Raw genomic sequence first — 12,252 nt, 5'->3', positions numbered from 1 at the left:
CAACAGCCTTTCCTCACAGGAGAGGTGCTCCAGCCATCTCATCACCTTTGTGGCCCTTCTCTGGACCCACTCCAACACCTCCATGTCTTTCTTGTGCTGGAGGCTCCAGGTCTAGACGCAGTATACTGCAGACAGGGCCTCACAAGGGCAGAGTAGAGGGAGACAATCACCCCCCTCTCCCTGCTGGCCACTCCTCTTCACAACTTCAACTTCAGTTGTCCTTTCTTTGTCCACCAATTCCATCATAGAAAGCCACGAGGTTGGTGAAGCACGATCTGCCCTTGATGAAGCTGTGCTGGCTGTCACAGATCACCTCCTTGTTTTATACATGCTTTAACTTTTCTTCCAGAAGGATTTACTCCATGGTCTTCCCAGCCATAGACATGTGCCTGTAGTTCCCCAGGTTCCTCACCAGCCTGTAGTTTCCCAGGCAGTTTCCCTTTCTCCCCTTCTTGAAAATGGGAGTGATGTTTCCCTTTTTCCAGTCATGAGGGACTTCACCTGACAGCCATGACTTTTCAGATATGACAGAAAGTGGCTTGGCAGTTCCGCAGTCCTACCAAAACAAATACTGATACGAATACTGTCTTTTTAAATTTCCTTTTAGCCCTTTTAATTTTTACATTAATTTTTAATTACCTATAAATGATATAACCATCAAAAGAACAAGGTGGTCTATGTTCTGCTCCTTTGCTTACATGCTCTATTCCCCCCTTTCTATATTGGCAGGTTTGGATGTTTAAGAGCATGCTAACTGCCTCAAAAATGTTCAAATCATCACGCTTGCTCCAGATGGAAGCAGTAAGAAGTGTTTGTTAACAAGTAAAAATTAGCATTATTAATAGCAATTCCTTTGTTGTCACATCTTTTATTTAGTCATTTCCTGGCTAACAGTCATTAGACTATTTTGGTTGCCAATGTTGCACAAAGGTATCTGACATCAAGATAAAAGCTCAGTGATTTTTTTTTTTAATAAATTTCCCTATGCTTATATGACTTGCTCTTTTCTGTGTACAAGATAAAGTGCATCAAGATGCAGCAAACGTGTATTTCACAAAGAAGTAAACTATGCTGAATTGAAAATTCTAAGCTCAGATCTCTATTTTGTTTAGAAAGAATCACCATCTGGTTCAAAGTGGTTTCTCATTCCTTTCTTCTAGTCACGGATAGAGAAGAGATGGTGCTCTGCTGCACTTGTGTTGACAAGGACTCCCTTTAAAAGCTATGCAGTCATTGATCCTTCTCTGGCAGTTGTTGCTTCCACAGCCAAGACTGCATGTGTGTTTCATTGCATTAGTGGCTTTGACATTACACCAGTTACCAAAACACCATGATCTAAACAGCATTTATTCAGTCAAATCTGCAGTTCTGTGTTCAAGCAAGTTATATTCACTTCTACTCTTTAAACACAACACAGTCCTTCCCTAAGGAAGGCCAGAAGCTTACTGATTACCATGAAGAAAAAGACTAATAAAAAGGGTAGAAAACACAAAAGAGTGCTCAGAAGGGTAAAGATTTCAGCTGGAAAAAAATTCAGTACTGAAGCCTAATGGGCTAACATTCATCACCCAAATTGCAGTAACTGAACGTATGTCAGTCTGTGAATCAAGAAGTATTAGGCTTGAACAACAAATCATTTGTCAGGCTAAATCATGGCTTAAGCTACAGTGTTTTACTTGGCAAGAGGGGCAGGTAATTGGTGCATTTGGTCAGTCACTGTGCATCAGTTTAAAAGCGGTTACTCAAGCTACAGCACTACACCAGTTTGATTTGGACAACTCTGTACATCAAGAAACTGGAAGAAGTGAATATATATATGATACAAGTAAATTAAATGCCCACTCAACCCTTCCTTTCTGGCACTAAGTATTAGCAATGAATTACAATTATGGCAAACCACTTTTTTGCACAAACTCAGCCTCCTGCTGCCCCCCGATTCAATTTAAAATTCTGAGTGAAGGTCTTCGTTAAGCAACTGAAACATAGGAATCATACTGGATCACAGCAGAGCACAGCAACATTTGTGATTTAAGAGTACATGAGTCCATGACTTCCTGCAGTGCCGTCCCCTCATACTCCACCAGCATCCATAGTAGCTGGGAATATCAACTATAGGGAATATCAGAAGCTATTATATCTGGCCCAGTCCTACTAGCACCCATGCTTCCCATAAATGTATATAATCTCTTTCTGAACCTGGTGATACTGCCCACTCCATAGCATCAGCCATCTCCTCTTCAAACTGAAGCAGTCTAGACTTTAAGTCTTTCCTTTGAAGGAAGCTGCTCTGTCCGTCTTCAGCACTAAATACCCTTCTGTGCATCACCTTACGTTCACCACATCCTTCTTGAGGTGCACACACTAAAGCTCTATTCAGTATTCAAGTTGCAAACACACTGAAGTTTTGTATAGTGACAAAATGACACCTCCGTCTTTTTGTCAGTATCCTTCCTGATATCATGATGATATATTTCAGGCTTTTTTGAGCAATACCTACGATAAGCCAAAGATTTCAGAGAATTCTAAGACTTTAATGAGTTGACTCAGCTCAATAATGTGTAAAGAAGGTTTATACTGCTTTTAGCTAAATGCTTTACTTTGCATTCTACCACTAACGTGCCTACCCAATCTTGTTTTATGAGTTCTTTTGGTATTCCTTTCCCTTACCGCAACACTTTACTACTTAAAAGAGCTTAGCATTGCCCACAGACTTAGGCTATCCCTTTTCCAAGATATAGGGTTTTTCTAGATCACCATGTTCTTTGTTAGTGATGCTACTGTTCAATACCTTCTTCATGTCACAAATGAACATGCTGACCTAGAAATGTGCCCAGCACGAAATCTTGAGGGATATAACTACTGACTGTGCCACTCCAAAAAAGTGATCACTATACCCTACTGGTTTTCAACTCTTCAGCCAGCTGCCCCGGTCTACTAAAGAACATTTCCTCCAATATCATCTTTTTTTTTTTTTTCCTCTCTCCACAATTTGGGAAAGGTTTCCCACTTCTGAAGCTCTAATCTTTTCCGATGATTGAAGCCATGGAAAGAGACTTTCTGGATCACTGTTTTTGTGAGTGGTGTCACATATTTAATATTGTTTTAATGAATACATATATATTTGTTTTTTAAAATACCTCTTCTGGGGTGCTTGTACCTTTCCTGCTTTTGTTTATGTATTTTTGACAGCTGGTCTTCATTGTCACCTAACTCTGTTTCTTAAAATTAAACATTTGTGCACTTTATTTTGCCTGGTCTCTCCAACTACAATGATAAACACAGCCATAATTAGGTTGCTAGTACTGAAAGGACTCCACTAAAACATCCTGAACGATGTAGGTGCTCTGCATTACCCAAAACCAAGTTTAGAATGGCACCTTTCCTCATAGATTTAAAACTAGGAAGTGTAATTTACTGCATACAAAAAATTTAGTAGCATGTCACATTCTGATAAAGACTTTGAATGCATTGTTGAAATACAGCACTCTTGCTTCCTGTTCTAAACATGCAGCTTCTCTAATCAATAACTGGAGGACTTAATTGTCTTGTAAATCCTTTATTTATTGTTTTCTTCACAGAGCTAACTACTTTGCATTTTGTAGTTTTCACAGAAAAAGCTTAAGCAGATCCATACAGTGAATGCTGCTTTTTAGACAGCCCAAATCATGTCCATTGTCTTTCTCAGTAAATACACTATTTCTACTCTTTTTCTGTTCTGTACTCTCACCCACTTTACTGCAGCTTTCTTTCCTAATCCTCCAGAAGTCTGTAAAACCCATCAACATTTCTCAAAGAGTCGAGATGGTCATCTCTCTGCTATTACCAGCAACACATGTCCTCCTTCAATTCCCATTGCATTAAGCATCCCCCACAATCTGGCTTACTAATCACTAATCAAAGAGTTATTTCCAGAAAAAATGACTAACATTCCTTCCTCGTGGCCAAACAAACCTCTTTTTGCATAGTCAAGTTTTTTCTTTTTTTTCTTTTTTAATTTTTTGTTTTTATTTTTTGAAAGTGCACTTTTTAAACAAAGGTTACCACTTACAATTGATAATGCGCAATTACCTATGAGGTACAGACTCCTCTGTTTCTTCATTTGGCTGAGTATCTTGCTCTTTCCTCTTTACAAACAGATTCTTAATTATTTGCTTGTGCAGTCATTTGACGTTATTAAGCTTGGATGACAGCTTACACTTCGATCAACTCTGAGGTGTTGTATGCTGAAATGCAACCTCAGGGCTTCTCCCTGCAGATGCATTACTTAGCCCTTGATCCCAGCTATTCCCTCCCAAATTATTTCTGCTATTCCCTGGCCACAGCTAGAGTTGATGATATATACAGGAAAAACCAATAACTACTTTGAGTCCAAGTAATTCTAGATGTTTTTTCATACTGAGACATATAGCTGAGGAAAACAGCAAGCAACGAGGTTCAGGAACAATAACAGAGGACAAGGCACGGATCCTGCAATCAGATCTGAAAGAAGGCAAATCAGTGACACTAGAACTGACGCTTATTGCAGAAATTTGTGTGTCAGCAGCTGAAGTGCCTTCTTGCAAACAGAGATTTGTTGTTTCATTTTGAATACAGATTTCCGTAAGTTTCAACCTATGTCCTTCTTTGTAAGGGACTTCAAAGTTGCTGCATATCTGTTATGTTGCAACAAACTTCATTAAGCGCTATACTTGAAATTGGCACAGAGCTTCAAAGATCTGTTTTTGACAGTGCAGAAGACAGACAAACAGGTCCAGGGAGGTAATCTGGATATCTGTGTACTAAAAGAAGTGTGGACAGAGGACAGAACATGACCTACACTTCAAAAGAAAGGAAACATACTTGAGGATTTTTATCACTCCATGACATACTAGTTAGTCCTCTCAAAAAATTAAAGAGGTCTTTTATAAGGAAGCGCTTTCCACATTTGTTTTTCTAGAATAAGAGATAAGATTTTATTAATGCCTAACACTGCAAGCAGTATGTTCAAGATACTTGGTAATGCACCTTTATACTGTACAGTTAAGGAGCATAATGGAGCCATGAAAACAGACAAATTAGGCTGCTCTTGAATCGAAGGCACACAACAACTGAAGCACCCAACTGAGAAACTTACATGATAGAAAATGCGACATGGCATCCCAAATTCCTGTTCAAAGAAACAATTGTAGGGTGGAATAAAGTAATGGTTACAAAGGTAACATCTGTCTTAAAGAACATAAGCTAAGCAATACATCAAACTGTGGGGGAGGTGTGATTATTATTGATAAATCAATTAGCACTCACAGCTTTCACTATTACTTTTGACCAATTTAATAACTTATCCTCATATCTGGTTAAAATTGATATAAATAAGATCTGTTTCTTCTTTCCCAAAAACCTCACCAAGAATATCCCTGCTGGAGTCAGACAGTTATAAAATCAGATAGAACACAGTTACTTGGCCCAGAAAACCTTTTTCCTCACTTTGTTCATTACCAAATCAATTTATTTTTAGAAACATTTTCTTAGTTGTACAAAAGTACTGTCTGAGTGATCAGTTTGGTGTGTCTAGAAGATTGGTGGAGACAGGAATGTATAAACAGCTACATTATAGCACGAAATAAACGAGGTAAATTAAGGTAGAAGAGAGGAGGAGGAAGGAGATAAAAAAAAGAAAAGAATTTAACTCAACTATGATTTCCTCCCACTAAGCTTTAGTTATGTCTAGCCCAGTCCTATGGAGGAGAAAACAGAGGAATGAGAGAAGCAGAATAATTTTCTAAATTAGTTACATACTTCCTCTTACAACAGGAAGTTTTCAATGGATTATGCTAAACTAAATGGACTTTAATGAATTTATAAGCCGTGATGCAATGGAAGCTTTTAAGCCTCTCTGAAAATTGGACAAGAACTATCCTGAATCCATTCAAACTCTGCCCACAATACAAAGCAGATGGATGTTTCTGGAAAATAATAGCAGCACAGCAGTTAGCGCACACATTTCAACTGTCGTATTCTGGCTTTTGGAGTTAAGGCTAAGACAAATTGGCAAATTCCCACCTCCCAGAGTTACTGCTTCAATTTGCTTGCACATTGCAAGAATACTCAATTTATTAGGCTCAAAAAATAAAACACTCCATCCAAAAGAATGAAAACTGCCATTTTCCGCCCAGAAATTGAATGTTATGTTGTCCAGAAACTCACAGGACTTCTCAGAGAAGCATTAGGGCAGCATATCAACCTTCTGCCTCCTGAATCAACTCTGATGGAATTTTAGTTTCCCTTGGGATATTTAGCATGTGTTGATGAGGATAGGTAGGTGGACAGGAAGAACAGGCTGAGACCACATTAAAGCAACAGCAGTTTCTAAAATTGTATTGACTGTGAAGCAGATGAGATACAAAATGGTTATGGGTAAGAACTGAAATGTGTATCGTATCCACCAGGAATCAGAGTAAATGGGTTATACCATACAAGCTTACCATGTGTGCAGATTGCTTACTGTCTCCTTTCCTCTTACCCTCACAGTGCTTTTTGTTTTTAATAAAACATTTTATGTTTTATGAAAGACGACTCTTACAGCTTTTATCAGTTACGGTACAATTCAAGGAATAAATTTCTTCTTTTTTTATAGTATTCTCAGGATATGTTGCATAAGTCATTATTCTGTTACTTCTCTTTCATGCCTGGTAGGCAAATGCAGCCACTCAATATGTATCCTGACATTGTTTTCTCCAAGAGGAAAGAGGGTTTCATACATCTGGCAGCTGTTCTCCAAATCAATATTTCTAATTTTGAAATATGCAATTTATTTTAATTTTTACAGAAATTGTCACTCTTCCATGACTTGTCTTCCCACCTAAGAAAACATTATTAAAAATTTCTAATGAAGGTGCTTTACTCATTGGGTAGCCATTCTAGTGTTCAGTGCATATCACAGTTGTGTTTTCTTAGACACTTCAACTAGATGTGCTTGCTTATAACCCTTCACAGATAACATAGCTCCAAGCACTGTCCTAAATATTCATCATCATCTTTAGAGCTTCTAAATACTTTCAAGTTCTCATCACCGTTTCATTCTAGCCATTGCTTCCAAAAGATGGAGATCAAATTTGTATAAGTTGCGGGGAGGCATTCGGTGAACAGCTATGTGGATGTATATAGACAAAGCTTCAGACAGCCATTTAGTTTCTGTTCACGTATGTCATGAAAAACAGTAACTTAAAAATGGTAGATCCTGAAGCATACACAGCTAATTTTCATCACACTAGCATTTTGTATTTGGAGATAAGTGAGCTGTACACATGACAAACAAGAACAGATGCAACATGCCTTCAAAGTAATATAAAAATCAGCTGATCGTTCCTCTTACTTTCCTGCAAGGCATGGACATTAGAGAAATCAATTCTGGGACTCAAAGGTAACCTGTATCCTCACCATAGCAGCACTTTTGGGATCTTTTGGATTGAAAGCTCTCTCTTCTCGTTATATACTTTTTCCCAATAGTCAATTTGTGTTTAATATTGTTCAGCTTTTTGCCTCCTGCTTGGATTGGAAATGATGATAAAATATGGGAAAACTTTTAGAGGTATTTCAGATAGCTTTGGATTAGAGATTTGATCTGCATAAACTATGTTGTAAATAAAAGGCTACTGACAGTGAAACCCTTACCAAATGCACAAGCTTTTGGAGAAGCAAAATAATCGATATTTTTTTCACATATGGCAAACATATTCCAGAGAAGGAACACAAGAAGCAAGAGAAAGAACAGAAAGAGTAAGCTAAAACAAAAAACTCTCTTCAGCAGCTCTAGACCATTCATGCCCAGTTTGATCCAGTGAACATGAAAGGACACAGGATCATTTGCAATAGCAACTGTATGACCAACTCCCTTAAGAGGATCTTGCCCTTACCAGCATATTTTTGCAGTGCAAGAATTTCATCCTGCTCCTACTGCTAACAAATAAGGGTGCTTCCAGTCATTACTTGTAGCTGGTTTTAGTGATTAAAACCAAGTTTGCATTTCATAATCACACAATTGCATGGTGCTTATTGAAAAATGAACTGAAGTTTTAATGAGAAGTAATTGTGGTAGCACTTCGTGGTCTACAGAAGTGCAATTTTCAAGATAGAACAGAAAGAACAGCAAGAATTGCAGCATGCTAATCACTGAGAACTCTCTCTTTTTGAGAGAATACTAAATTGAACAGAAATGAAACAGAAAGCCACACTGCCAATCACCAAATATGTTAAGCAGTTCTCTATTTGCAGATGGATTTCTTTTTCATATTTTTTTGCTGTCCTCTGAAAGGAGGACAGTATCCAGTCAGTTTTGGTTACTTTGTTTTTACACCTAGGCCAAATGTTTGTAAACAAATCTGGGTCTTTTTTAGACCATCCTTAGGGACTGCTGCAGTTGCTGAAAAGGAGAGACCATCTTTACTTCCTTTTCTTTTAAAAAAAACTACCAATCAAAAAATCAAGCAATAAACTCTTCTAATTAGCAATAGCTGCAATCTGCCTCACAACTTTGTGCAGCAGAACAATCATTTTAATATTATGTCATTCCATAACTTACTATTTATCATACTAACGCAATTATCACATTAGCAAGGTTCCTGTCTCCTCTCCTCGCATCAGCAGCTACATGCAGATATTCCTTTTAATCGCTTCCAGAGACAAGTCTGGTCCTGTTAATGCAATTGTAACAGGCCAAAGTGCATCTCTGTGCATACCTGATCCCCACATACAGTTTGAATAGACTTGTTTTTGGGAAGGCAGCTTTCACTGTGGCCTGAACCTTACAGAATGGTCTGGATTCACAAATTTTCACAGTCCTGCTGTTTGCAGTATGACAACATGCTTACAAAAATCTGCTAAAATCAGCCACTTTTGAAAGCTGTGCCGATACACTTGTATTGAGTACTAGTAAGAAGATGGTTCAAAACATCAAATCATAGAAAGTAAATATGTAATGCTTTAGATTAAACAACAAGAAAAAACATATTTGGACAAACAAGGGAGCCCAGAAAAATTAAGATAAAAGGTAGTATATTTAACAAAGGCCAGCCAACCCATCATAGCATAAAACAGAATCAACTTTGGTGGCACTTTATACAGAAGTGGCACCTCAGGTATGTAAGAGAGCCCAACAGATTTTTCAGGTTAATTTATTCAGTCCTTTCCTGAATACATTTTAGACTGCACTGCATCCTGTGCCAAGAAGTTTCACAGTCTAATTATGGGCTTCAAGAAATGCAACACTACCATGTTTGTGCCTGAATTGAGTAGATGTTCACTTATTTTGATACCTGTTCATTATTGTATTTAATAACTTCAGTTTGATGTTGGTTTATATACTTCAGTGGATAAAAAGGTTTTTCCTTATCTACTTTCTCCATACCATCTTCAGTTTTATAAACCGTTTTTCATCCCTCTGTAACCACAACCTGCAAATCATTTCTCTCTTTCACACTGAAAAGTCCTTTGCTGTGTATTTAGTTCTAATCATCATTTAGTTCAGTAATTAAAGGATTTGTTCAGCTGCTTAAAAGAAAAAACAATCCAGACTGGTTTTTACTGTACTATTTACTGGCTTGTAACTCATCCTGAGATTCCAGTTAATGTCAGCATCAACATGAATGAGATTAAGTCAGGCTAGAGCCAAGCCAAAACCCAAACTTTACATAAAAAGTGATAAACAGATTTCAGCAAAGGTTAAATTAATTTAATCACATCTCCATTGGAATTCTGTGCTAATGTACTGAGATTTGTTTCCTAATACAAAGGAGAAACAGAAGCAGGAAGTGGATCTGACTTCATCAATTCAAAATCCATCAAGGAGATGAAGTCATGATTATCTCATTTGCAGTTTAACAACAACAAAAAACTGCCGGTAAAGAATCATGTTCAAAGGAGAAATGAAATAGCTGGGTTTCATTGATAAAATTCAGACCCTGCGTACATCACCTTCGCAGTACTATTGCAAGCTGGATATCTGTGTAAAGATGTTGCCACAATAGCATAAGCTATGACGCATCTGCCTCTGTGGGAAACTGCAGAAGTTTAACTTTTTGTAAACTGGCAATGGGGCAAGAAATTAAGTTATGTTTCAGGAAAATGCAGCACGTGATAGATCAGGCTGACATGTACCCAGTAAGAAGGTAAGTCCAATACTCCTTGGGATGACTAGATGAAGAAACAAGTATTTCACTAGAAATTACCTAGATGAGGTTGAAAAAAGGTGTTTGTGAAAGGAGGTTACATCAAAAGAGGGGAAAAAAAATCCCAGAGAGGAAAATAATCTCAGAGAAGACTGAACTTCCTACAGTAATCATGGTGTGGAACACAAAATATCCCATGCCAATCACTTGTAGTAGATACTGTGCAGCTAGCAGATTGAGAGGTAAATGACAATACAAAAACAGAAACATGTTCTACTTGCCCTTGTGGTTGCAAAAACTATTTTTATGCATTTAAGAATCAACCTTTTGTGACTGAAATGAAGCCTACTGAGCTAAATTAATGCTTAACAGGTCTTTTCAGTGTGTTATTCATAACATGCTGTACCGGTTTTACATGGCAAGGTTTTGGTGGCAGTGGGGCTACAGAGGTGGTCCCTGTGAGCAGAGCCCAGTAGCTGTCCCATATCAGACCAGAGCCAGCTCCAGTTGCTCCAAAAGAAACTTGAGCAAAAAACCCAGAGCTGAGCCATAAGTGACACTGGGTGTGCCTCTGGCAGAGCAGATTTAAGAAAGGGGGAAAATTAATGTTGTACAGCAGCAGCTGGGAGTCCTGATGGGGAAGAATGGGAGAATCGTGGAATCACCAAGGTTGGAAAAGACCTCCAAGATCATCCGGTCTATCTGTTCACCTACTACCAATATAACCCCACTAAGCCATGTCCCTCAACACAACATCTAAATGTTCCTTGAACACCTCCAGGGACGGTGACTCCACCACCTCCCTGGGCAGCCCATTCCAGCGCCTGATCACTCTTTCAGAAAAGTAGGATTTCCTAACATCCAGCCTGAATCTCTCCTGGCACAACTTGAGGCCATTCCCTCTGCCCTAACACAAGTTGCATGAGAGAAGAGGCCGACCCCAAACTCACTACAACCTCTCTTCAGGTAGTTAGAGAGAGCGATAAGGCCTCCCCTGAGCCTCCTCTTCTCCAGCTCCCCACAGACACTCTTCATAACAAGCTGGAACAATCCCAGCTCTCCCTAGCCACTCTTCATAAGGCCTGTGTTCCTCACACTTTGACTCCTCACCTGACTCCTCACCAGCTTTGTTGTCCTTCTCTGGACACACTCCAGGGCCTCGCTGTCTTTCTTGTAGTGAGGAGCCCAAAACTGAACACAGTATTCGAGGTGCAGCCTCACCAGTGCTGAGTACAGAGAGATGATCACTTCCTTCCTCCTGCTAGCAACACTATTTCTGACACAAGCCAGGACCTGACACAAGTACAGGACCTGGCACTTGGACTTATTGAACCTCATCCCACTGGCTTCAGCCCAGAGATTCAGACTGTCCAGATCCCTCAGTAGAGCCTTGCTATCCCAAAGCAGATCGACACTTCTGGCCAAGTTGGTGTCATCTGCAAACTTACTGAGGGTGCACTCAATGCCCTCATCTGGGTCATCAGTAAAGATACTGAAGAGGACAGGCCCCAGCACTGACCCCTGGGGAACAATAAACAGTGTGGTGGGCACCCGGTATCCATCACATATGCACAAGCACCTTACTCTGTTTGAGAAATTTAAAACATTCTTCTCTCTAAACAGACTTCTTGATCATGGCTTCAGCTAACATGTTCTAGGACCACAAACACAGAGAAGATAAAGGAATTTGGTAATAATGCTATGCTCATTCATTAACATATCTAGAAAGCTACTTAATCAGAAATAATTTTAACATAACAATAGCACTAACCAGTGACTGTCGGAACAAGAAGCATTTCCTCGGGTCAATCCCACAGGCAAGGATGGCAGCAGTAGTGTCCAGTATGTTTTGGCGAAGGACAGCTGGCTCCTTGGGCATAGTGAGAGAGTGCAGGTCCATAATGCTGTATAACACTGAGTTGTAATTTTCCTGCAGATTCACCCAGTTCTGAATAGCTCCAAGGTAGTTACCAAGATGAGGCGTCCCAGTTGGCTGGATACCAGAGAAAATCCGATCCGTTACCACATTCTGTTAGAAAGAAGTGGTAAAATTAACAGAAGCATAAATATACACATATATTTAAGGGCTTTTATATTTTAAGTCATTAAT

At 39.0% G+C, this 12,252-nt stretch overlaps 1 protein-coding gene across 9 annotated transcripts in view; it reads right to left on the bottom strand.

Annotated features, from left to right (window-relative positions):
- The window catches only part of WARS2 (tryptophanyl tRNA synthetase 2, mitochondrial), a 44,278-nt gene that overhangs the window by 9,879 nt on the left and 22,147 nt on the right, over positions 1-12,252 (bottom strand). For all 9 annotated transcript variants that reach the window (XR_002438721.1, XM_021396882.1, XM_021396885.1 and 6 more), the window contains exon 2: positions 11,914-12,171. Coding sequence is in view for 8 of the 9 variants with exons in the window: in XM_021396882.1 (XP_021252557.1) it covers positions 11,914-12,171 (258 nt within the window). In the remaining variant the exon portion in view is untranslated. The remainder of the gene's footprint in view (positions 1-11,913; positions 12,172-12,252) is intronic.

The sequence above is a fragment of the Numida meleagris genome, chromosome 1 (genome assembly GCF_002078875.1).
Source record: "Numida meleagris isolate 19003 breed g44 Domestic line chromosome 1, NumMel1.0, whole genome shotgun sequence".
Taxonomy (NCBI): domain Eukaryota; kingdom Metazoa; phylum Chordata; class Aves; order Galliformes; family Numididae; genus Numida; species Numida meleagris.
Note: the sequence above shows the minus strand (reverse complement) of the source record. Positions and strands in the feature narration are given on the sequence as shown.